The sequence below is a fragment of the Anolis sagrei genome, chromosome 3 (genome assembly GCF_037176765.1).
Source record: "Anolis sagrei isolate rAnoSag1 chromosome 3, rAnoSag1.mat, whole genome shotgun sequence".
In the NCBI taxonomy this organism is placed as follows: Eukaryota; Metazoa; Chordata; class Lepidosauria; order Squamata; family Dactyloidae; genus Anolis; species Anolis sagrei.
In genome coordinates, this window is record NC_090023.1 from 236,539,942 (window position 1) to 236,567,396 (window position 27,455).

The following is a 27,455-nucleotide window of genomic DNA, read 5'->3' on the forward strand; positions in this document are numbered from 1 at the left end:
TACATAGCTTACTAGATAGAATTCTAAAGGCTGCTAGATATTTACAGTTTTCATGAGTGTAACATAAGAAGCCTTAGTTTGTACCTTGTAATCTCCCCATCTCAGAATCATCTGATTCACTTTCACCAGAGGTGGTCATGCCCACTGCCCCAGCAACAGAACTAGAAGCTAAAGGAGAAGATAATCAGTAGTAGAACATTAATACAGTATACATACTTGTTAAACACTGCTGAATTATTCCTTCAGAAGTAGCCAAAGGAAAACCTTTAATGACTCCAGTGGGAATAGGAATGGGCATACAAAAAAGCAGGTTTATTTTTAGTCTTGACCCACATAGTATGGAAAGACTGCACTTGCACACAAGGTCAGTTTCAACTTTCAGCAACACATGTGATTCAAACATTCTGAATTTTGATCAAATAAGTAATGTATTGAAACCAGAGGTTTAGGGCATTATACAATTATTGTAAAAAAAAAAGTTCAACAGTATTTTATTTAATAGAAAATTGACAAATGTTAGAACTGAGAATTATAATCAGGGCTCTGTTTCCTCTGCTCTCTGTAATAAGCCTGTCAATGAGATCTCTCTAACTCCATTTGTAGGATTTGAGTGTAATAGCAGCTTTGTAGCTGTCAAAAACACAGTGAGAAATAGAGCAAACGCTTTCTTGATTCTTTGAACGGGTATGACATAAAACAGACTTCTATTTTTTAAGATGCTTGGCTACAAGAAATCATAGATTAAAATGAAGTCCTTTCCATGTTCACTCAGAAGTAAGGTCCACTAATTTTAATAGGATTTACACCTGATTACAAGCTTAAAATAGTAATCATAAACCACAAAGAAAACTGCAGGGAAAGTACCATTTTCTATTGTTCATGAAACTTCCTACCAAAATACAGTTGGTAGACTTGTGGTTGGGTACAATTACATTAAATTGGAACACAAGGCAGTCCTTAAATTACAAACATCTAACTTACAAACGACTAATAGTTAAGAACAGGGATGAGACAACAGGAAGTGGGAGGAATCTATCCTTTGGAAGGGAATTTCACTCCTGAAATAGTTATCATGGGGGAAAAGGTGTCTCAACTGAAGCTTCATCACCAAGCCTTATTTCCGCAACAGGCCAAATTTTTCAAACCCCAATTATCACAGGGACAGGAAGTGAGGTGGAATCTTCGAACAGGGGCACAGACAGCAAAATAAGAACCACAAGCATGTTAACCCTTTCCTATGTTATCCAAAGCTAACCATTTATATATATTTGGCTGGAGTGACACTTGAAAAATGTACCTGTTTCAACTTACAAACAAATTCAACTTAAGAACAAACCTATAGAATCTATGTTGTTTGTAACTTGGGGACTGCCTGTACTGAAGATGTGATGTTTTTTAAATCACTGTTAATTTATAAGAAGGAAGATAGAACTTGTTTGAGGAGCTCTTCCCTGGCTCTCTCTCACCTCCTTAGATAGCTGTTCCTCCACCTTTGCAGAAATAAAATTTTGAAGATTTGTACATTATTTGCTGTCACTACTGCTGCTGTCCTATACCATTTTAATAGGGATTTTGATAACATCAATATTCATCTTGAGCTGTGTTAAGCCAGGCATAACTCATAATCAATTGGTTGCTGGAAGGAAATTGAACTGGCAGGGTGGCTGGCCCTAGCCACATGCCTGTTCCCTTACTCACTCACTCAAGTGAAAGAAGGGGGTGAGGGGAGCAGTAGGGCATGTGGGGCACAGGTCTCTGACAAGGGAAGGAGGGAAGCGGAGGAGCAAAAGAGAGATGCGGGACAGGTGGGCATATTGGGAGCAGGTAGAGGAGGTCAAAGGCAATTGGAAGGGGCCATGGCAGCTGCTCTTACAATGGTGGCTTCAGTAGGCATGGGCTTAACATGAGACAAGACTGGCAGGTCCCTATTCAGCCCAGACATCCATGTTTACTGCCATAGGAGAAGCAGCTGTAGGCAATACAGATGCCATTACCCTCCCTTCCATTACCACTTCCTTCCTGTCTACCCTGGCTCTCTCCTCCTCCCTTCCTCAACCTTCTTATGTCTGCTCCAAAGACTCATGCACCACTCGCTTTCTCTTCTCCTGCTCTCATCACATCCCCTTCCCTCTTTTCCATCCAAGTGTCAGAGCAAGAAACACTCATGGGCCTGGACCCAGCCACCTCACCAACTTGATTTTTTCCCTGCAACCAAAAATTTGATCACTGAATAAGACTGACAAATTAACACAGATCAAGTTCAATACCAGCATTTGATAACATAAATCCTTATTAAAAATGGTGAAGGGCAGCAACAAATTATACAGATACTTTTTGTGCGTATTCAATACAGGTGGGGGATGTTTCTAGAGATACCTGCAGTTTTTCCACTTTCATGGGGGTTCTGCTCCCACCACCCACACAAATGGGGAGAAATGACTATACACTTAAAGGAAAGCACCACACTAACACAATTAATGCTCACTAGAACAACCATTATCAAATTTGTACCTTCGGTTGTTTGGGATGTGAGGTTCCAGAATTTGTGATCGTTAGCCATAGTGGCAGGAATTTTAGGAACTTAAGATCAAAACATCTAAAGGGTCTAAGAGTTGTAAACCACAGTACCAGGATTCCTGTTTTGATCAGAATCTGAAATAAATACTGAATGGATATTAGACATAACATATTTTCACGAGGAGAATCCATATTTGTTGTCAACTAGCTGCCTTTAATGATAAAATCCTAAGCATTAAAAATAGTCATGGGCAGAAGTACAATCATATTCATATTGCCAAATGATATCGTTCAACTTGTTCAACAAAATCAGTACAGGCACATCCACAAAAATGGTGAGTGGATTTTTTAAAATCCTTTTTTGAAAAAAAATGTCACACCAAGTAATTTGCAAAGTGTCTTCAACTCAAAATGACATTTACCAACAGATACAGGGGGAGAAACTGGTCAAGTAACAAAAACCAAGCCCCACTTGCCCATTGTTATTTCTTATTTTGACCAATAGACAGAACCACACAGCCTGGAAACAGGGATTTCTACATCCAGGAAATTTCCTTTCTACATAGTTTGTTTAACTTTTCCTTACCTGCAGCTCCCTGAGGAGCCTCATCTGCCCGTGCAGCTGAAGAATTAACTCCATCCTGGTTGTTATCAGGATCAGCCATTTTCTCCTGTCGGCGAGCTTCAGCTGCTCCTCTTTTGCCCAGGCCAGAGCCTCGCCGACTAGAAACAAAAATAATAATATTAGAAATCTGTCAGTTTGGACCTATATATTTTATCTACAAGTACTAGTATTAAAAATAAGCCATCCAGACATGGAGTCATGAGGGAACAATAAACAGATAGTCAAACTATACATAAAACCCTTTTGAAAGAAGCCTGAACCAAAATCACAAAGGAAACAAAAGACAGACATATTAAGAACAAAAGATGCATGAATAACACCATGTCCATGCTTAGCTGACTTCAAAAATGTCTGAAGTTCAAGCATGACAAGCCTGCCTAGAAAATATTTATTCTTCTGTCCTTTCTATGGAACTGTGGAATTTCTATATTGATCACAACAAGCAATGAATCACAACACATCTTTTACAAGAATAAATGCTAAGATTTATTAGAGTCTTTGAATAAAATTTACAGCATTTCAAATCTGAATGCTGAATGCTTTGTTCCAAATCAAATGTTCTACACAAGGAAAAGGGGGAGAGGAAAAATTAAAATCCATGTACAACTAAGACCAGTTTACCATAATACTCTACTGAAAATGTCAATATATTTTTAAAACCACACTTGCAAACTGTATAAGTGGTGAGGCAAACATGTGGGCGGATGTGTTTTTGGGAACAAATAACCAAAAATGTGGCAGTGCACTAAAACTTTTTGCCACCACATTCTCTCCCCCACATACCCGTGAGATAACATTAATCACCATGTAGCTTCTTTCAGGGAGAGCTGATATACATTTTTGAAATATGACAGGGACATAAGTGTGGTTCTCTAAAGGGTCATATGTGAATTTGACAAATTAGGTCATCCTGAGCTTCAGAAACTTCTATAGCTAACTGTCTTAGACAGGAGTGCTCTCCAGCATATTTCTGGCCTCAGTGGTCCTCTTCCCTGACATAACACTCACCAGAAATACCACCATAGATGATGGAAGACAAAGGTCACATGTAGTAATAGTTTTACAGGGAGGCAATGCGAGAAGTCCCCTTACAGCAGTGGTTCTCAACCTGGGGTCACCAGATGTCTCTGGCCTACAACTCCCAGAAATCCCAGCTGTTAGGATTTCTGGGAGTTGAAGGCCAAAAACATCTGGGGACCCCAGGTTGAGAACCACTGCCTTACAGCCTTCAGTATGATACCAAATAATAGGAATTCTAAACTAATAGACCAGGAAGTATAGCCATGTGGCAGAAAATATTGTCACATAGACCTCCAGAAAGGAAACAGAAAGACATGTCTCTCCCAAGTACAAAAGTTCACCTGGAGTGCATCTATGCTGTATAATCAATGCAATTTGACACTACTTTAATTGCCATAGCTCAGTACTATTGAACTCTGGAAGTTGTAGTTTGGTGAAACACCAGCACTCGTTGACAAAAAAGACTAAAGGTCCTGTACAATTTTAACATATTAGTAAGTTTAGTAATTCAACAATACCTGGTACTAGCACAGGAGCCCGTGGTCTTTTGCCGTGTGCTCCGCCTCAAACTGGGGAGCTCAGCAGGAGGCGATTCACTGCGCTTTTTTGTTGATTTTCTCAAGCCTACATGGACAAAAGATAATTAACACAAAGCCATATTTTGTGCAAATACTGAACAGCTAGAGCTGGAACAAGGGGATTGCAACAACAAATTTGTTCATAGCCAGCCCATTTCCCATTCTTTTCTTCTACCACAGGGCAACAGATTCTTCAAAGATGGATTGAAAGAAAACAAGATTAGGAGTACACACACCATGCACTCTGTACCAAACATAACGTCGCTTATATTACGTGCATGTGGGTGGGATAGTGGCTTGAATGTTGGACTGTAACACTGGAGACCAGGGTTTGAATCTTCACTCAGCTATGGAAACCCATTGAATGACCTTAGGCAAGTCATAATCTCTCAGCCTCAAAGGAAAGCCAAGGCAAATTCCCTCTGAATAAACCTTACCAAGAAAACTGCTTGAAAGTTTCCTCTTAGGGTTGCCTAAGTCAGAAACAAGGCACAAAACATTAAATACATCAATGTAATCTAACTACTATGTTACCACACCTATATTATTCCCTAAAGCACCTTGTAAATTGTCTTCCACCATATCCCACATTAAGTTTGGGCAATGTAGTTATATTTTATCCATATTCTGCATCACAGCCTAGCCTTTGGTCAGTTCAGAAAGACTGTATTGATTTTTTTTACATACTACTAAAAAAAACCCAAACATCTAGACGCTATAGAACTTTGAATGGGTGGCAGAAGACTCCAGATTTTAAAGTGAGGTACACATATACATGCATCATGGTTCCTACTGTGAAACTAAAGCAGAGGTGCTTTGATTCCTAATATTTGGAGGACCACATTGGATCCTTTTACAGTGGATGAGATAGACAACCTTGGTTTTCATCATATATGTGTTTAAACTTTTGCATTTTATGTTTTATTGCTGATATTGTGTGTTTTATATGCGGTAAACCACTTTGTGTCCGGCCACAGGGAAAGGTGGGGTAGAAATATCTTAAAGAAATAAAGAAATGATGCTTAAAAAAAGAAAAAGGAATTTTTTTTAAAAGGGAAAATGTCACACAGATTTACTCCAGGAGCAACAATTGTTTCTAGACACCCTAAACTGTTTCAGGTTCAGAAAACTCAAATAATGATGGATCTGGACCAAACATGGCATACATAGTCAATATAACTGACAGAATGTACTGGAAGGGTTTGGGGGGAATTGGCCTTGAATTCTGGGAGTTATAGTTCACTCTAACCAGAGAGTACTGTGAATCCAACCACAATGGATCTGGACCAAACTTAGCATGCATATCTGACATGCCCAACTGAAAGACTTTTGGGGTTTGAGAGAAAATGACATTGAATTAAGGCATTTTTAAAAAAACAATGAATTCAGAAAAATGAGACAGAGAAGACACAAGCAAGCTCACAACTTGTTTTCAGGCTGACAAATGTGGTTTATTTGACCAGCATTGCAATGTCTGAGCTGGTTCAATAATTATCTCTACCCTTCTGATAATATAAATCACAGTACTATCAAGGGCCTCTATCTCTTGTTGTGTGCCTCAATTTCCTACTTACAGCGATCCTATTACAAAGTGTTCTCAGGAAGATTTGTTCAGAGGAGGTTTTCTATTAATCCTTTTGAGGCGGAGGAAGTGTAATTTGCCCAAAGTCACCCAGTGGCTTTCCAAGGCACAGTGGGAAATCAAACCCTAGTCTCGAGAGTCGTAGTCCAATTCTTAAACCACTACATCACACTGTCAATACCATCTCTAGGGACCTTGAAAGCCAAAACAAACTAAACCAAACCTAGAATTATCCTAAACAGAAAGAGCTGTAACACTGAGCACCAATAAATCCGCAACCAAAGATACAAGGTGGCCTGAAATCCATATGAACATTAAGAATATAAAAATTCTCAATTGCCAAAAGGAAAATATGGAAAGGTTTCTTTTTAGAAATTACAACACTAAACCATTTGTTATCACTGAATAAAGAACTGTGGGAGCAGCATCTATTGTTGATATTATAATGTATGTACACATTATATGTGACCAGATGAGGTTCAGGTACAGTGTCACCTGGATTTTCTGTGTAGCAACGTAAGCATATCCTCCAATCTGTAGTTCCATCACCAATTTCAGACAAAGTTGGCAATTACATTTGATGAGAAAAGCTGGCAGCAAGCCAGATCAAGGGCTTCTGTAAGGCTTCATACTCTGCCTCTTACCTCATGGAAAGTGAGAGTCGTATCTAGCCTTATCCAGTCCCTATAGAAGCAGGTGCTGATTTAATTCCTTTGTCCTTCCTCAACCATTCTTTTTCCCTTTTGCATTGTTTTTACTAGAGAATTGGCTTACAAGTATGGAATGTATTCTTCTCTTCTACAATCTGTACAGTACTTTGAAAATTCTAGACATGCTGATAATAGAACAAACTTACTTTGACTCGGTACTCCAGACAGGCCTCTTGGACCAGTTACTGGATTTAATCTATCATCAGTGCAACTATATGGTACAGAATATCCAAACAACCTGTTGCAATGTCAACTTGAACATGTTCTAGCTAGTTAATTAACTAGAAGCACCTGGGTTGTTTACTACTCAAGAAACATTTCCCTCACTGATCTATGTCTCATGACTTAGGATGCTCTTATGTGCTGGAGCTAAAGCTGCAAGATGGAACAACAGTTTTTGGCAGGTGTTGAATTGCATGTGCATTTTGGCAATCAACGTTCATATATCTAGAGTTACTCCACAGAGTAAGAAGTAAAACACTGAAGATACTCACAGCTACCATCCTTCAAGAGAGAAAGATGGAACCTTCATATGTAATCGAAATGAGCTACAGTGAGTAAATCAAACCATGGTTTTATTTCAAAAACATAATTCCACTCAAAGTACTTTTTAATGTTATGTATAGGCATAACAGTAACATTGAAAACCTTCAGGCATTTGTTCATGATCCATTTATCAGCCACATGCTGACTCAAGCAGCTTCTGATACTTTTGGATTGTTTTGGGTCTCAACCATGAGATAAAAGTGGAGTATAATTAATTAGTTGTAATACCTGCTCTGCTTACTATCAAGACTGATACACTGTTTGAGGAGAAGGAAAAAGGCCTTCCCTGCTATGGTGCCCTGGTTGTAACATGCACTCCCTGTTTTCAAGGCCAACTGGCTTCATTGCTCACCAAATTAAAATAACAGCTTTTTATCAGTGCCTAATAGTTAACGATTTTGTCAAAATCTATTTAAGCACCTATTTTGAAAATGTTTTAATTTGATTGAAATAGTATAATGTGTTTTTAGAGTATTCAAAAAATAAAACAGCAAGGAATAATTTAAACCTGTGTTTGTTTTTGTCACCATAAAATCTTGGGACGTAGTGTGAAATACATTCATTCATTCTCATAATCAACTCTGAGAAATGAGTAATCTGGTTTACAGTGCAATCCTAACTCAAAGATGTGCTCAGCTGGATAAAATTGGGATTAAGTATGAAACTGTTTTGACATCTGACCTCACAGACTGCATAGTCAGGGGTTGTTTTATGTTTCTGGGTATCATAAAGGTTTACTTTATAACAGGGAAATACTTTCATGTCTTGGCAGCTTTCAGACTGTTGACCATGTATTAGCTTCGAGGGTAAAATTTGGAGGAACTCTTGCTCACCACCATGGTCATTCAGTGCCATCAATAAGCTAATGACAAAATACAAATACTAATCATGCTTATTGAGAAAATATGTGCATTTTAAAGTTAAAACATGATTCTGATGACGTCACTCTTTTTATAAATAAAAAATTCAATGGCAGAGAGTATATGAAACACAGTAACTCCAATGAATGTTTACTTGTCTTATATACCGCCCTTTCTCCCTCACTGAGGGACTCCTAATGTTGAAGGAGTAATGCAGCAAAAGGTATAACTAGTTTAAACCTTCCAAATTCTATACACTGAATATTCTAAAGTTACACTATGTAATACTTTTCAACTGAGTATTTTCCCATGCTACAGAATGACACACCATTGCTATACCAGTAAAGTTAGCATAGGACTAGCACTTCATAAATATTTCAGTAGACAAATCCAGAAAATTTATAAAAGCCGAGAACCTGTATCATACTTATGAAGCGTAAGCCTGAACTGTTACATGGTGGTTACACACCAGTATGTCTCAAGCTGTCTGATGAGAGGGATCAGCATTTCCCCCAACATACTGGTAACTATTATCATATTTTCCCTACAGACTCTTCTGGAATCTCACAAGAAATCTGAAGCTGACAGCTCATGGATATACATCAGCTTATGGATGGCATCAGGCCATGGACCACTACTTTGAGCAGCACCATGCTACACCACCCTTCTGCTGAACTCACTGTTTATTTGCCAATGTAGCCACTTATCATCCCATTATGCAATAGGGAATAAACAATGGTGGTTCTGTAATACCAGTGAATAAAGTGGTACATTGTTTACAGTCTATATTATAAAGAACATCCAAATATTTAAATAAGGATGGTGAAAATGTAGCAATCCAGGTGCAATTCACCTGCAGCTCCCATCATTGCTCAGTGCTGAGAGAAGTTATAGCCCAACAATATTTAAAGGACCACAGTTCCTTCTACTTTTAACTGTAATATACATAATCTTATTATACTCTGACTAAAAAGAGTATAATAAAATAGAAGAAAATAAGAATTAATATAAAACTTTGTTACATTCAGAAAGCTAGTAGTTCAAAGAGAAGATTGGATCAAATGTTCTCCATTCACAATGAGTATACATACACAACCAAGAGGAAAGTATTCAAAACACAACCTTCCACCTGTTACTGAAGTAAAAATACAATCTTTTCCTTGACTATGCTAATTGTCCAAACTGACTCCTACTAGTGATCATTGCCAAAAGATTACATTTCATGATGATTCATATAGATGCTACCGATTTAGCATATTAAAAGGATTTTATGTTCTTACACAAGTAAACATTTTCAGGAAACTTACTTGCTAGTTTGGCCTGTAATCCTGAAGGCCCAGGTTTTGATGCCTCCGGCTTAGAAGATCCTGGTAGAGACAGTTTTGTTTTAGGCAGGGTAACCTTAGGGCTGAAACGAGCAGCCCAATCAAACTTTGAAGAGCCACCGATTTTATTCTGTTCTTTATCCCTGCTACTCCTCCGTGGGCTGGGACTGGATGCAGATCTGGAACGTCGGGCCTTGCTCTGGTCTTTTCCCTGTTTCACTCTGGCACCCTGAGGAACACCAGATGAAGCAGAAGCAACAACAGAAGAAGAGGAGGATGTAGAGGCTGAAGAAGAGGAATCTGTGATGGTGCTACACCCAGCTTTGGCTGAGCTCGCTGATTTTGAAGCCAGCTTGGTGACTTTTGCTGGTCTCTCTTCACTGCCTGCCGATTCTGGACGACTCTTTACAATGGAGGAGGTCTCTGTCTTTTTCCGTTTCTGACTTCGGGAGCTACCGGTAGCTCCACCCTTTCTGGTATGGGCTTTGCTTGTTGATGGCAATTGTGAAGACTTTGATTCCTGCTCTTGATGTAAATGTCTTTTCTTAGACTTTGTCTGAGGCTTGTTTCTTTCCAAGTCTGAGGAAGAATCAGCGTGCTGAAGTGCTTTGGTTTTTTTGGCAGGGCTAGGAGAATTTGTCTGGTTGTAATCTGGGCTAGCACTGCGTTTCACTCCTCGAGGATTGTCTTTTTTAGCCACCTGCCCTGGTTTTTGTCGCTCCAAAGTACTTTCTGTTTCCAGAGCCTCTTGTTGTGGAATTATAATAGCAGATGAGCTACAGCCTCTGAGAAGGTAAAAAGAATGGCAATTGTTACCAATAAAAATAACAAAAATACAGACCATACACACACAATTACTAATTTAACTTTCTTTTTTTTTCTTTTTTTTAAAAAAGGAAGTAAATACTATTTTTTCTATAATGAGATTATTATTTCACAATAAAGTTTTAAATCGGATTTTAATAAGCACCTCTGAGGAAAAGGTTTAAACAGTAATGATAGAGGTTTAGAAAAGTTTGGATGACTCAAGGCATAAACAACTAAGGAATACCAACCATCAGATAGAGTGACAAGTTTGTATATTTTTGTTCTGTTTTGTGTGTCTTTCTTTTTGGCGGGATTGGTGATTTTGTCTTGTTTTTTTAATAGACAATTGTAGTGGATAATATGTAACTGTGCAGGTTTATAGGTCTAAAAGATCCTTGGTGTGTTTTATTGTGATTAATTGAATAAAAATTCATTTTAAAAAAGCTTATATTAATAACATGCCCAGTCTACAGACATACTGAACAATGTTAAAGAATGACCAACTGTATGACATTTCAAAAATGTAATCGAAAGGGTATTATTAAAAGTGGAATACAGTTGGGGAACATTGCTCCCAGGCAGCAATTAGAACTATGGTAAAAATAGGTGCTTCTGAATAGAAGCTTGTGATCTCCAGATGATTTGGACTACAATGCCTACCAGTCCCACTCAGTATGGCCAATGTTCAGGGATTATGGCAGTTGCAATCAAAGTCATCCAGAGGTTTCCTACCATGTCATAAAAACTCTATTCTGCCCAAGTTGAACTAATAGAATCATAGAGTTGGAAGAGACCTCATGGGCCAACCAGTCCAACTCCCTGCCAAGAAGCAGAAAAATTGCATTAAAAGTATCCCCGACAGATGTCCATCCGGCCTCTGTTTAAAAGCCTCCACCACACTTAAGAAAACTTTTGAGAGAAAGTAAGCTAACTAACTAGAGTGAAGGCACAGAAATGAGCATGTTTTTGCCAGCTAGAAATAAAAAAAATGTTCAGCATTTAAAGTTAATTCTACTCCAGAACAACTACTCTCATATAAACATTCCTGGATTATAGAGCCTCAGGGTAGCTAGTAATAATCTCTCCTCTGGCTCTGTACCTACTTGCTCCCAAACAATGCTCTTATGCAAGTCTAAATAATTATCTGGCCAAATTGAAACAAATACATCTGAACTGAAACATTACCTCTGACACCTATAACACTTCGGCTTGAATCATGTCATTCTTCCACACTGAAAAGCACAGTGAGGATAAATAAAACATTCTTGTCCCAAATCAAAGGTGATATAAAATGCTCAGTAAATGGATCTCATTAAGTGTTATTTCAGTGGCATATAAGAATTGATTTTAAGATCATGAAACAAAACTATTGCTAAGGGCGGTCTGATAATGGCCTTTTAAATCAAGACTTGGGAACTGGTTAAAATCCTTAACTGGATTTGAGAGATCCAACTTCTAATCCCCACTAAATGCTGGGTGAGACGGGGTCAGTCTCTCTTTTGATTTAAGCTACCTCACAGGGCTCTTATGAGGGTACATTTTGAAGGAAAACCATAAGCTGAGAGTTCATTAAAGATCAGATATAACTGCTACTAATCAACAAAAAACATGGTTCTTTTGTGCAGGATATAAGCAGGAAATGATTCAACGAATCAACCTTACAAATTAGAATTTCAGGGCTGATACACTATAAATAAAATCTAGCAATGATATTGTTAATGTTTAGAATTGTGTGGTAAGTATATTGAAAACAAGTTCTACAATGATACACTAATGCTTGTGATTTGAGTATCTGGAATTGGTTTGAACAAATATGTAAAAAAAAATAATTTGGTGGATTAAGGCAAACATGGCTAGGTAGTACTAAAGCATTTTCTAATAAATAAATAAATAAATAAATATGTATGAAGACTGCAGCATAGATAGGTGAACCTACATTTGTGAATTCATAAGTAGAAAAACTATTACCTTTTAGAAAAGTGTCCTTTGGGCTGTTCAGAAGTAGTATTGGACTGCACTTTGGGTGCCTTTGATATGGATTTTCGACTTTCAGAAGGGCTTTGAGCCTTATGTTTTGCCTGCCCTAAATGTAACCTGTTAAAAACAGGAAGCTATTAGGAAAATTGAGATGCAACCAGAAATGCATACAAGATTGATTTGTCATACATCCAGGGTTTATTCCCAAGCCTACAGAAAGAGTTAAGGGACAAAAATGTTTGCTAGGTATTTAAGATACCTGCTCCCTCCCCTGACATTATAAATCAAGAGCATAAAAAATTAAATTCCTGATTACCCACACTTCAAATCTTTAACATTAAAGAGAATTCTTCCTTAGAGCAACACCCATTCAACTATTTAGAGCAACGCCCACTCAACTATTTAACAGTAAAATGCGTAGCTTGGTGCTTTATCCTTTTGTTACTTAACCACTGTTAAGATTCACTGCTGCAGTACAAAGGTAATAACTGTAGAAATTCCAGAGGCCAACTTTCAGCTTTCAGAACTTGTGGAACTATACCTAGTCATACTTTTTAAAGAAGTTGAAATGGGAAACAATCCCCAATCCATTTCCTGTTTTTATATTTCCTTCACATGATGGGAGTAGCAAACAGCTGTCTCAAAAGGAGAGCATCAAGCTCTGATGTTCACAACTGAAAATATATTAAGGTAAACTGTCTACATCAACAAGACATAGTAATCTGTATCATATTGTGCCAGGAATCCTAAGATTATAATCTTAAAATCATTCTATTTATCCTTAGTATTTTCTGACAGAAGAAGCATGGAAAGTTGATGTGATAGCAACAATGAATTAGTCAGGTTTGTTCTCTTTGACTCTACCTAAAGAATATACCCAGATCTATCTAGCCCAGTGTTTTGGCAACATGAGATTTTCCATGAAGGCTGTCAATAAAGCAGGGGGGGGGTGGTCTCTGACTAGATGCATATAATCATTTTACTACCATTGAAACATAAGCTTTTTAGACTATAAATTTCTTATTAGAATATATGAGTGCCCAAAGGACTCCAACACAAACAACACAGTTTGCATCAGAAGTGACCAAGACACAATACTTAGCAATTGCTTGGAATGGAAAATGATGACTTCTTCTGTACTGTATTTATTTATGTATTCATTGCATTCTTAATTCATTCCAACATATTGCACAAACCACAATTCAGTTCTGCCAAAATCAGCTGTTATGAGTTTATTCTGGAATGAAATATACTTTTAAAAAAACAATACTGAACCTCAGGAGATTCAAAGTGACATGAAAGAAGTAAAGAAGTCATCTACCTCTCCTTTACAAAGAGTCAGTCTTATTTTACGAACAGTCCAACTAACATAATCATAGTCTTAACTCGTGCTCAGGACATTTTCAAACATTTGTTCCAAATCAAACACTAAAAACAATGGGCCTGCCAATTTATTGCTGACTGTAAAACTATATATTTAATAGGCCTACTAATTTCTTGTTAAGCTATTGTCTATCTAAGCACAAACCGAAATGCTACTTTCCTACAAGTTAACTACATCCAACAAATGCCAAGTTGAACATCTTGCAGTACTTGTAAGATGCTCAGGTTATCACTCTTATATGAAATGACTATGAGCAATCTACAGAACTCCTGTCTTGGGTAAACACTCAGCCACTAGCACCTCTGCACTTACTGCTAATCTACATTTTGAGAAAAAATCACTTCGTACAGCTTTCCGAGACTGAACATGTAACTCAGCTTCCCCACTTAAACATTATTGTGCACAGAAGAGTAAAGATATAATACAAAGAACTATATGCACATTCCTATATATACAACATGACTTTTAGCCATTACAGTGACCTGCAGTTCCCTTGAGAATTTGCTAGTCAGAGTTGGTGAATTCTTTACAACAGAATTCAACACTGTGCGAAGAACTGTAGACCTGAAAGAATTATTAGCAACTTCTTTCAGCCTATGCATGAGACTGGCTTTGTCACAACCCAACACCTACCTAATTTGAAAACAACATATATCTACATACAAGATAATGCTAACTGCAGCTTAATTAGAAAAATGAGTCCCCCTAGGGGTGAAAAAAGCGGTATATAAATACTGTAAATAAATAAATAATAAATAAAATAAACTTGCTTTATTTAACTTTAAAAGGTTAATTTTACACATGTCAAGAAAGAAAAGCTTATCTACGCGAGAAACTAAAAAGTCATCCCCAAAACTGAAGCTTAACCACTTTAACAAAAAAATCCCATGACATCATGGATGGTATATGACATACAGTATAAGAGGTGCTAATTTATATCTACTAGTGAAAAATCTAGTAATTTTATCATTATAACTAACATTTATTGGACACTTCGTCAGACCTTAAGCTACTTCAGAACCTAATGGGAAAAAACTTTCAATTTTAGATTTTTGTTTTGTTTTGTTTTAGAAAATCACGCTGGTTTTATTAAACTAGGTATTTTTATGCTAGTGTTTCATCATTAATATCTAATTTTTATCATTACAATTGAAGATGGAAATCCTATATTAGAAAGGAAAAAAGCAATACCCAGAGATATGGCAATATTTTTAATTTAAAGATACATGCATTAACTTTTACTATTTTTGGCTAAATTAGGCAGTAAGATTTTTAACACAAAAATGATGAAAGCTTGCAGAATACAGATCACTTCTAATAGTCCATATTCTAATAGTCTAATAGTCCAGCAAATTAAGATCTAACTGAGCTTCATATTTTGCAACATCTAGATTTTATTTTACAGTACTGACTTGGCAACCTTGGAAAACTACAATGGAATATTACAAGCTTGTGACTCAGAGTTGCATTTTCTTCAGATTCTGGTGACATGAGAGGATAAAGAAATGCATTTCTTTCACGAAATAAAGTTGGATTCCTAATTCAACAACCCTAGTATTCTGAAGAAAAAATCATTTCAATGAATCACCTCCCAGTAGTCCAGCAAATTAAGATCTAATAAATCTTTTAATTTTGCAATATCTAGTGGCCATTTTATATATTATCAAGTGTTCCACTGCTAATGAAAAGCCAATGAAGTGAGTAACATTCTGAAACTACTGGAACAAATTCACATACTTGTCCATGTCTTATGTGTACATACATTTCAGATACCATAAAATGGTTTTAAAAAGTAGTTATCTGATCTGAATACATTTTAGAAGATGTAAAAAAGTATATAACATACGTATTTTGATGACTGACAGAATGCTTATGTGTAATTTGCATACCTTCCTCCTACTGCGTCGTCTTGTGGTTGGGCCCCGACAGTGTTCCTTTGTGAACGTCGCAGTGACCCCCCTGGACTGTTATTAGGCCGGTTGGACATTGGCACCTCTCTCCTGAAGGGACATACCCTTTCTAGACACTACCATTCACTGAAAGACAAAATGGTATTTCACTTAATTATACAGCTGAAATCATACAGCCTGCAAGTATATATCCTTACACACATACACAGGTCACATGTTTCCTCTAATTATATCAGATCTAGAACACTTAAATTATTATCTACTTTTATACAAGTTGACAAAATTGCTATCTGGTTTCTTTTGACATAATTCCATCTAATATTAAAGGTAACTTTAATACCACAATACTTGACAGAATACAAGAACAAGTCAACCATGCGCATTGTCCATCTAATCTATAAGAATTTTCAGTAACTGGTCTATTAAAGTAACCTGCAAAAACGTCACAGCATTCTATAGTTGCCAGGGCTATTATCATTGCAAAAATGATAGAAAGGGAGGAAAGTCAACAAATCATCTGAGATCTACCTAATTTATTGAAGTAGAATGACTCTAAAAGGATCAGAATGAGTTTAAGTAGCTCCTTGGAGAAAATACATGTTGTGTTAGAAACAAGAGAGACAAGTTATTTTAAATCAATAAAAGATCGCTATCCTTTTACACAGGTTTTAATATTTAACACAACAATGCTCTGCCATGGCACTATTTTCTTATAATGTTATTTGCTAAAGCAGGCATCTTTTAAAAGATCATACTGGCAGTTCTGATGTAAAACCAAAGAAGTAATTGTCTTTCCAAAAACTTCCAGAGAAAAAGAAGCTTTGGTCCAGAAGGACAGCTATATGCACATTAATTAGAATATTCATCTAGTTAAACAAAATGATAATTCTTTTTAGCTTCCGAAAGTAATTATGTGTTATGGGGTTTTGTATGCAATAAACCTGGTCAACCATCAATGCATTCCAAAATGGCATGTCTTCTTCACACAGATCACCTATTAATGATAACTAAAGGCATTACTAGAGATTTTAACCTACCGGTACCTTCAAATCCTGGTTAATTTAAACTAGAGTTAAGGTACATTCCAAGGTAAATCTTAATCAGGCGATATCTAACAAATGCATGCCAGAAAAGTATGTCCCTTAACACTAATTAAAAGTTCAGTACCATTTTGTGGTACTCTGATTAATAAACTCCCTGCTTTAAATTTAGCACAACTTGAATATTTCATCTAAATCATATCAAAATCTTGTAGTAAATAGGACATATTTAAAGATAGTGAGCACTGCAAGACAAGCTTTGTATGATTTATTCAAAGCTCATAGTAGTCATAACACCTGGCTTGAAATTTGTCTATGAACAGCATTTCATAGCTCTTCAAAGTTGAAAGAAAAATAATAACTTCAAATATTTTAAAGCCATTACTTTGAGACTCTGTATTTTTGTGGATTTATCAGAAAAAAAGTCATGAGAAGTTTTATGCGTTCTACGCTACCTTACCAATGACCTCAGAACAAAACCCCAGGCTACCCTGCCAATGTCCAATGATTTTGGCAGCACCATTCTAGAAAAATGACTACAATTAAAAACTGAGGGTTACAATCAAAAGATAAATGAGATCACTGCATAGATCTTATAGATCTTTAACGTCTCAGACATCTCTTGACCAAAATCCAACATCTTTAGTATAGGGATTTTCTCCCCTTCTGTCTGAAGCACCCCAAATCAATAAATGGGGGTGCCTCCAAGTTTTTAGAAGCAAGTATTTTGGGTCTGCAAAGAAGGTTGCTGGATGGAATAGAAATACTCCACTATAGCCTGCTAGATGTAAGAACAATATCATTTTTAAATCTGTTGCTTTAAAATGCTTTCAGTCAGGGCTTCTTAAACTTTACCACACAGGACCCTTTTCCACCTGGAAATTTTACATGACCCCAGGAATATAAGTGTATAACAAAGGTATGAAAATCAAACATTTACTGATAACAAATTAGCATTTGCAATGCTTGCTAAACAAGCTGAGTGTCATTTTTATGAAGTACAGCTAAAGTATCTTCTGCAGTCTACTGTAAATACTACACAATACATTTGTTTAAATGTCTAAACAGCCACTAAGTGATATATAGTTTTAAAAAATGAGTCTCCAACATTGAGCTAAGAGTACCTCATCTGGGGTCAGGGCCCACAGTTTAGGAAGCAGTGCTAAAAGTGAGGATTGCACACATCTCCACTTATAGACCAGTTTACCAATCTTTTTTTCCCTTCTGCATCTATGCAACCCAATACCCGCTTTGTAGGTAAATCATAAAATAAACATTACTGTTACTATTGTAATCTTTTCAAAAATTTAAATATCCCTCCAATATTTAAATATTTTTCTACAAAGTTAATAATCAATTTTGCTTCATCAGCAATTTCAAATAACGCAATGGCTTTCTCCTGACACATTTTCAGTTATATCCAGGATCTGTGCAAACCCACTAACTCAGTTTTAAAATGACAGGCTAGTGAGAATGCTGTAAAATCACATAATACTACAGACAGGTGTATGTATGGGTATATGTATTCCTCCCCCACTTCCTACAATATTTCTTACAGCTGACAGAAATGAGTCATTAATACAACAAACTCAGGAGTTCTCTGGACAAAGTCAAATTACTTTTAAATTGTTCCCCAGTAACAGATGTTAGAATTGAGAGATAGTACAGCAAATTATAGGGCCTATGTAATCAATCTTTCCCCCATTTAAGAAACTCAGTTCTCTAACATGTGAAAAAGTTTGCTCTGTCCACAGGTACTCCAATATTTATCTGAATTACTTTGATATTGACTCAGATACTTATTCAGGTACTTCTAGTCTTGCTCAACACCACACTTTGATGAATACACTGTCTTGTTTCCATAACAGGGAACTATCTGATTGGCTTACTAACTGAAATAGTGTACTTCTGAGAAATGACTTGCCTTAAACACCAAACTTTTTTTGTGAAGGTACAAAATACTTTACCATTGAAACTTTAAAAATTAGTTCTCCTGAGGTCTTGGTTTGCAAATTTCTGAAAGCAGGTCTTTAGTAGAGAACACTCCTCTGAACATGTAGGTCTATTACTTGGGACTGTATTTTTTTCTCCCTCCTTTGCCTTTAATTGGTATGCTTGCTATTTGTTGTGTGCCTTCAAGTTATTTCTGACTTATGGCATCTACATGAGGTTTTCTTACCAAAATTTGTTTAGAGGGATTTTGCCTTTGAGAATGTGACTCGCCCAAGGTCACATTAGAGTTTTCATGGCTGAGTAGGGATTTGAACCCTAGTCTCCAGAGCTATACCCCAATGTTGAAACCACTACACCATACTGGCATGCTCGATGGGAGCATATACATACTATATTCCTTGAATCAGACACAGCCAAAAACATTATACAGAAAAGAGACTCCAGAAAATGTAGGTGTATTAAGGTGGTTGAAAGTTATTTTTGAGGTTCACAATTAATTTCCTTATTCATAAGGATTGCCTTGATTAGTCACGTAAGTTGTGCAAGTGGTGGTTTTGACTGAAGAGTTCCTGTTTGATTCAGAGGGACAGACAGTGAAGTATATATTTTATAACATTTATAATATGGGGTAATGGAAACTAACCAGAAGATATACATTTTAAAATATTCCGTTTAATACCTGAGCTTTATTGGAAGTTTCATTAAAACAAAGAACTAGGTACTAACATCCAACTCCACTAGCATAATGACTTATATAACATTGAGCAAGCATTATACAGTATGTGTATATGTTTGTACATTAGTTTAATTGCTTCCATTCCCAACAAAAATGCTTTTAAAAGTTATTAAAATAGTTTTATTATAGCAATGTCTTTTATGGTTTGAATATAACATTTTCTTCTGCACTATATAAATGGTAATTTAGTTTTTTAGAAGCGGTTCTACCCTTTTTATGACCCTGTCTGTAAGACATTGTTTACTGAATCAAAACCTTTCACAGCCAAACGGTTCACAAATTTAATTTCTCATAATTCCTATCTTTAGCTCTAACATTCATCTGCTACATGGATCATTTTTTTCTGAGCAAAACACATCTTTGAACATACCTCTTTAGTTTTTGACTATATACACACACAGAGAAGAGAGACAGAGTTAGATCAGTAGTGTGCACATGATGTTTACAAACATGTGCACATGTCTGATATCTCAATTAAGATTTTGGGGCAGACGGGAGTCCTGACAAGACACAAAGGTTAGCTAGGATTAAAGCAACTAATTTGACTGTGAAAATGTGTTCATATTGTGTTGTATTCTTTACCAAAATGTATAGTTATAGGTGAGTGTCCCTACTGGCAGGCTTCATTAGTGAATATGGAAAAGTTTTTTTTCCATTTTGTGTTAAGGGGAAGGGAAAATGAGGTTTCCACAGATATTACTTCAAAATGATGATAAAACAAGCTCCATCTCTGTTCATAAACTTCAACATACAAAACTGTTTTTAAAAGTAAAGCAGTTAAAAAGTACTGCTTTTAGAGCGTACAAAATACATGGATAGTTGAGCAAATAAAAAACAGACTAGCAGCCTTATTTTGTAAGCCTTCTTTACCATCTTACAACTCAGCATTTGTCATTATTTCATTGAGAAAAAGAAATTAGAATTATTCTTTTCATCAAGTAAATGGTAGCAAGCATGCAATAAAATATTTCTATAGCTGAAGATCTCAGTTCTGGAAAAAAGTCAATACTAATAATAGTGAAACAATTGCCCATAATTAATGAAGGATAAAATACAATGCAAATGCTAAATACAAATATTGTTTATACAGCATATTTACAGTATTTAATGTTTTTATTATTTGTTGTTATTGATTGTATTTTACTGTGTCTGTTTTAACGTGTAATCCTTGGGGTTGTCCCTTTGGGGAGATGGAGGCGGGGTACAAAAATAAAGTTGTTATTATTATCATCACCATCACCATCATTATATGTCATATGAACCATTTCAATAACACACACAGAGTTCGATGATAGGCACGAAGCTGACACAATAGCCCGATTAAAGACCCAAACAAGTCTGTGAGTATATGTTGAATCACAAATATTCCAGGTGGAAATTCCCATGTTTTTGATTATTTTGATCACAATTGCAGGGACTATATCAAATGATACTAAGAGTTTTAGGAATCCTTGGTTGAGGCTGCATTTTACCAAAACATGACCTTGGAAATGGAAAGGGGGGGGGGGGGGAGAGAGAGAGAGAAATATAATAAACAAATGGTCAGCATTTAGAGCTCCAATGGAAAAATTAATTTCCTTACAATGCAGCACTTGAACCAGTTACCTCCATGACTCAATTGTGCAATCAAAACTGAAGGTAGATCAGTTATCCATAATAAATTACATGCTTCTCTAGACAAATTATGGCTTACCCCAAAGTATAAATTTTAAATTCGAAGTTTATTTCAATTAGAAGGAGTCAAACTCCAAAAAAATACTATACAGATGATCTATAAGCAGGATCGGGGCTAGTTAGGGCTTGGATGAGAATCTGTCAAGGGATACAACTTGTTGTAGACAATACAAGGAAAGGCAATGGCAAGCTACATCTGAGTATTCCTTGCCCAAGAAATACTCAGTATATGGCTTCTGCCCTCCCTCTTCAAAACTGCATCTAAAGGATTCTTGCTCCTCTTTCCAACAATACTGCAAACCTCATTTTTTTTTAAAAAAAACAATTATTTAAAAAACATTTATATTCCACCCTTCTCACCCCGAAGGGGGCTCAGGGCGGAGCACAACCTACAACAACAAACATTCATTGGCGATTGGGGAGGGGGGCGGGTAAGTGTCACACAATTTTTCAATGTTTCTCCCTCTACAATTTGATTCTCCTCCATAGCAACTCAGTCACTCTTCCCTAGCACTGCCCCCTCTTCAAATTCTAGACCAGAAGTAAATTAATGAATCCTAGTTTGAGGATGAAAGGACCGAAGTTAGTAAAATAAAAACACCTGAAGGTTCATCCTTCTACACTGAATTAAGTTTTGTCCCAAATACCTCCTGGTTAACATTTTCTGAGCTACTGCATTTTACCTATAAGTAGGGTTTTAAAAATAAAGGTTTTCAGTTGGCCCTCCACAAATTGTATTCCATAGGCTCAACCATCCATGGCTTGAAAATATTACAAAAGGAACTCCAAAAAGCAAACCTTGATTTTGCATTTTATATAAGGGACACCATTCTATAATGTCTACACCACTGTATATATTGAGATTCAAACATCCATGGATTTATATATATTGGGACTCAAGCATTCATGGAACCAAACTTTACAAATGAATTAACTAGATGAATAGGAAAATGTTGATTTTTCTCTTTCTCCTTTTCCAAGGAACTTTCTCACACTTTCCTTCACACCAGAATGATGAACAGATCCCCTTGTTTCTATCTCCTGCATGGTTAAGATGAATTGTGAAGGTGAGATGCTGTAGGGAAAAACAGAGAAGCCCACAACGTGATTTCTCTGGGAAAGAAGAAAATATCTTCTAGCCTTTATTACCCCGTTTTGAGAATGAATGTCTGCTGAGGGCTGAAAGGCAATTTAAACCAATGTTCAGTATCAAATGACACCTGCAGAGAACTGGGAAGGGAGGGGAATGCCATCTGTGCTATTAGTCCTGCTCTTAATTTCTACAAGGGAAACATTCTGTGACCTCCTGAAAGGAAAGACAAACAGAAAGACTAGAGTAGTAGTTACACTTAGGGTTGGGCGGTTTCGTTCGTTAATTTCGTAATTCGTTATTAATTCGTATTTAAATTAGCTTACGAACCGATATTGAGCCATGCAGGAGTAATTAAAAATCGAAACGAATTTTTTCAATTTATTTCGTAATTGTTTCGAAATCGTTTCGTAATTGTTTCGTAATTATTTCTGTATGTCTGGTGCAAGTTTTAGGGTTGTTGTTTGTTTTATCAGTGATAAAAAATAAATTATCACACCAACAGTCAACAACAGGGGGAGAAGGAAGCTTCAGAAGTTCCCCCTGTCCCATTTGGAGGGTTTTTTAGCATATTGCGCAATCGCGTCCGCCATTAACGAATCGATTCGTAATTGTTTCGTAATTTTACAAAATATCGTATATTTCGAACTTTTTTAAAGGAAAATTTCGGAATTCTTTTAAAAAACGAAACGCAAAAAACCCCTAAAAACGAATCGAGTTTAGAAACAAATTTTTCCGTGGTTACCCAGCCCTAGTTACACTATATACTTGCTGTCTTAAAGAAATGTTTGACTACTAAAACTGGACATGATCTGTAGACTTGTGCTCAAACATATCAATTTAATATTGATATTGTTGACAAAAATATGTACTTGACAGAAATAACAGATTGGCTCAGGTTGGACAATGCTTTCACTAATAACCCAAGCGAACAACAAATATTTTGTCAGGAAAAACAATATATTTGATCATTGAACAAATAAAGAGTTTTAATCATGATTTCCAATTTCTTCTAATCCAGGAAACCAGTTACCAACTTCAGAACAGAATGAGATATTAAGATGCCTTCAAACCAGAATTCTTAATCTTGTTTGTTATAAAGGCAATAATTTTAGAGATTTTTATTTGTCTGTGGTGTGAAGGGCTTCTATGGGCAGGAAAAAAATCTGCTTATTATCCTGATATAGTACTGTCCAAATGCATAATAAGCTGAAATTATTGGCTAGCTAGGGTTCTATGCAACTATACTGGCAGCTTAAAAACACTGAAGTCCTCAGGTCATTATAGGTATCACAAGGAATCATCTCTAATGTGGGGGGGGGGGGGGCAACATCACCACAGCATAGAATGCCTTGCAAAACTATCCACTGTTTATACCTCCTATCACCCCCCATTGTTTCCTCAATATGTTGTGTTCTAACCTAGAATTGGATATAACTGGCATTGGCACCATTTGATGTACACAAGTCATCTATTAGTGTGAAGATGCAAAACGTTTTTATTGAGACAGAAAAGGTTTTACTTGAAAGAAAAGCAAGGAGGGAATTATCCCAGTCTCTTGAGATTCCAAGGCTCTAGAATTGTCAAAAATGCATATTATTCCTTCATGTTATTTATTAAATTCAACCATAAACCTCACAATGTTCAACACTTACAGCTCTCTAAAGATAATTTTACTTATTTATTGCATTTATCTCTCTTCTTTCACTCAAATTTAGATCCTAGACATATATAACACCAGAAGTCTGCTACTTGTGTGATTCAAGGTAATACACTTATTTCATCAAACAAATCTTCATGTAGAACAATGTAACTTTCTCTATTAAATATATTGACCTTTCAAGGAGTGCCACTCACTTTATTCACAAAGATTATGTCGTCTTTGATCTGATTTAGAGTTAATTGCATGGGCAAAAATTATACACCAAGTCTAAACACTGGATTAAAAAAACACAGCAGTAATACTGAATTATACTAAATATATATTTCTATTCCACCATTTTGTTCATACATTGGCCTGTTAAATTATCATGTTAAGTCAAAGAACAGGACATAAATGCAACAACACCTCCTTGCCTATATTCTCCAATAATTGGTATTCAAAGGCTGGACACAGCAACAGCTAAGGTTAACCAATAGAATCACCCTAAGACACTAAGCTTCACCCAGTTCCCATTATCATATATTTGGAGTAAGAAGCAAATAAAAAGTAATTAAGTAGTACTTCAAATGAAAGAAGATACAGAAAGTCCTTGTGAACAGCTACCCAGATACCTGCCAAGGCCTACAAATAAATTCAACTAAGTCAAACAGTATCTACAGATGCAACAAAAGCACAACTACAATCTCAATGTCAGTCCAACCAAGAAGGAAGGTCTAAATACCCTAAAGGTATCAGATCTCCTCTGACCTTGGAAGCTAGGCAGCGTCAGGCCTGTTTAGTACTCAAATATCAGAGGCTATAAGCTGTATTTCAGAAGAAGGAACTGGCAAAATTATCTGAGTATTTCTTGCCTAACAAAACATTATGACATTCATGCTGCCACCATAAGATGATAAGTGACCTGAAAGCACATAAACACACTAAGGGCCCTTCCTGACAGGCCCTATATCTGATCCCAGGTTTGCTGCTTTAAACTGAATTATATGAGTCCGCACTGCCAGATAATCTGGGACAAACAGAAGACTTGGGATCAGATTCTGAGATGTAGGAGGGCCCACAGAGATCTTATTCATGCGTGCTCCAAGACAGAGGGAAGGCACTCAATGAATTCCCAAAGAAAGAAGTTCTGAAAAAATGATTCCAAAAACTCAGGAATTAGTGTGCTACTCTGCTGTTATTTCAGCATGAACAGCTTTGAAACAATATGGCACCCTAACATTATGTCAAAAATCTTAACCAGAGGATTAGATTAGGTCTTTCCCCCTAGAATCTTACCCCAGTTAACACTTTCAAGAAACAGCTCTGCTCAGCCTACATAAATGGAAGCACATCATCTAAAATCATCACTTGAAACTGATCCAAGACCACCAAGACTGAACTCTACACTTCAGTTTTACAATTACAATTGTGAGGTAAAACCAGGCCAATCAGTCAGTCAGTCAATCAGGTAGCTCACATAACCTTCAGCAGGTATTTCCGTATGTGGGCATTGCTGCTACTGTTGGCCAAAGTTTGTTTATTTGGTTAGGTTTTTTTTATCCCTAAAACAGTGTTAAAACAATAAAACAGAAGGGGACCCCAGGAAAAGCTTTCAATACTCACAAACAGCTCAGGTCATATAACCGACAAAAATAACGGTCATAGGAATGTTTGAAAAGGAATCTAGAATTCAGTTGGTTCCTGACATCTCCATGGATATACAAGTCACTAACAGGTCTAGCAAAATAGGTATATAGTCTCAAGAAGGCAATATTTAAACTGAAGAATAGTAATGCCCAGCCATCAGATTACACATGTATACAATTATATAGAATATTGACCAAGTAATTGAAAGCCATTTTTTTATTTCAAAAACATATTCGCTGTTTTTATACCCACTTTTTCCAAAAGAGCTCAAAAATGGACAAATAAATTTCCTCCTCCACATTTTAATCTCATTACAACCATGTGAGATATAGGTCAAAGCATGGACTACATGTAACACCCAAAATCAACCAATAAATTTTATGCCCCAGTGGGTACTAAAACTTCTAATTCTCATACATTAATCACAAATCCAAACTAGTTCTTTCACAAGTCAAATGATTCGAAAGAAAAATCAAGAGTTCCAAGTCATCTGTGGGCACAAAGTTCTACCAAGTCCTGTTCATCTTTGAAGCATGTGGACAAGTGAGGCAAAACACCAGCAGAACCCCAAGCCTATCCCAAAATTTTATCCAACTGGACAAATGATACTATTTCAAAAACCAGTTATCTGCACATCATATTTGATGATATTGGCCAACATCCCATTAGCCCTAACTAGCATAGCAAATTGCAAGGATTGCCAAATCTAAAAACATCTGGATGACCACATGTGATTCCTACACCTGGTATATCAATATTACTCCCCCCAACTTCAACTGAAACCATGCCAACGGGGCATTTTGACTTATGAGGTACACCTATCTCAGATTGATCTTGGCAAGATCTGTTCAGAAGGGGTTTGAGTGTGACTTGTCCAAGGTCCCCCAGAGGGGTTCTCTAGTGAAGATTCTTCACCTTAAGAGTCCTAGTTTAACATGCAAATCACTATTGCATTTCTTCCTCTATTAAGCTTACTATGGCCAGATGCAGTTAAGCTGGCCCATACTCATAGCAGTATTTGTTTCATCAGAATTTCAAATTCTGCAGCTTTCTTTTCCAAAACCTATTTGACCCACTGAAAAATAACATATATTGTGGTTCTTGTGACCAAAAGCCCCTAAGTGACTGAGAAATCACACAGAATAACAGGCAATATCAACTGCCATTTGGCCATATACAAGATTAAGGCATTCTTATACTGTCCTATGCATTGAACACAATAGCAACTTCTCAGTTTGTTACTTTCCACTTTAAAACATTTGGTACTTTGTATCTATAGGTGTACTAATTTCTAGCAAGCTAACTCATTAGAAAGGTTTCAGATCAAATACCACTTAAACCTAATCTGTATGTATCACGTCTTGTATTTTGCTAAATTAAAAAAGGATAAACCAAACAGATAAAAACTAATTATCATAGAATGATAGAATCATAGAGTTGGAAGAGACCTCGTGGACCATCTAGTCAAACCCCCTGCCAAGAAGCTGGAAATCGCATTCAAAGTACCCCCAACAGATGGCCATCCAGGCTCTGTTTAAAAGCATCCAAAGGAGCTTCTTCTGATTCACACACATGCTATTGTTCCACATTTGCCGCCTATATCTATGTTCCAGGAATGAGAGGAATGACACTTTCATAACTAAGTGGGTAAATAAAATAACAATCCTAGGGCAAACAAAACCATTGACAAGAAAACGAATGGTGTTGGCATTAACAAAATAGCATAAGGAAGTTCAGAAGTAAAGAATTAAAACCTTCTCTCTGACTTTGCTGGAAATTCTTTACTTCATATACCTTTACCAACCATTCCAGCACAAGATTGTGTTTTAATG

At 36.5% G+C, this 27,455-nt stretch overlaps 1 protein-coding gene across 5 annotated transcripts in view; it reads right to left on the reverse strand.

Annotated features, from left to right (window-relative positions):
- TRIP12 (thyroid hormone receptor interactor 12) overlaps window positions 1-27,455 on the reverse strand; it is an 84,061-nt gene that overhangs the window by 49,750 nt on the left and 6,856 nt on the right. For 3 of the 5 annotated variants that reach the window (XM_060767815.2, XM_060767813.2, XM_060767814.2), the window contains 6 exons: window positions 15,821-15,967; window positions 12,539-12,664; window positions 9,746-10,548; window positions 4,681-4,786; window positions 3,104-3,240; window positions 85-168 (listed from right to left, as the gene is read on the reverse strand). In XM_060767815.2, coding sequence (XP_060623798.2) covers window positions 85-168; window positions 3,104-3,240; window positions 4,681-4,786; window positions 9,746-10,548; window positions 12,539-12,664; window positions 15,821-15,918 — 1,354 coding nt within the window. In that variant the 5' untranslated portion in view covers window positions 15,919-15,967. The remainder of the gene's footprint in view (window positions 1-84; window positions 169-3,103; window positions 3,241-4,680; window positions 4,787-9,745; window positions 10,549-12,538; window positions 12,665-15,820; window positions 15,968-27,455) is intronic. The other 2 variants (XM_060767817.2, XM_060767816.2) reach the window with 1 other exon arrangement.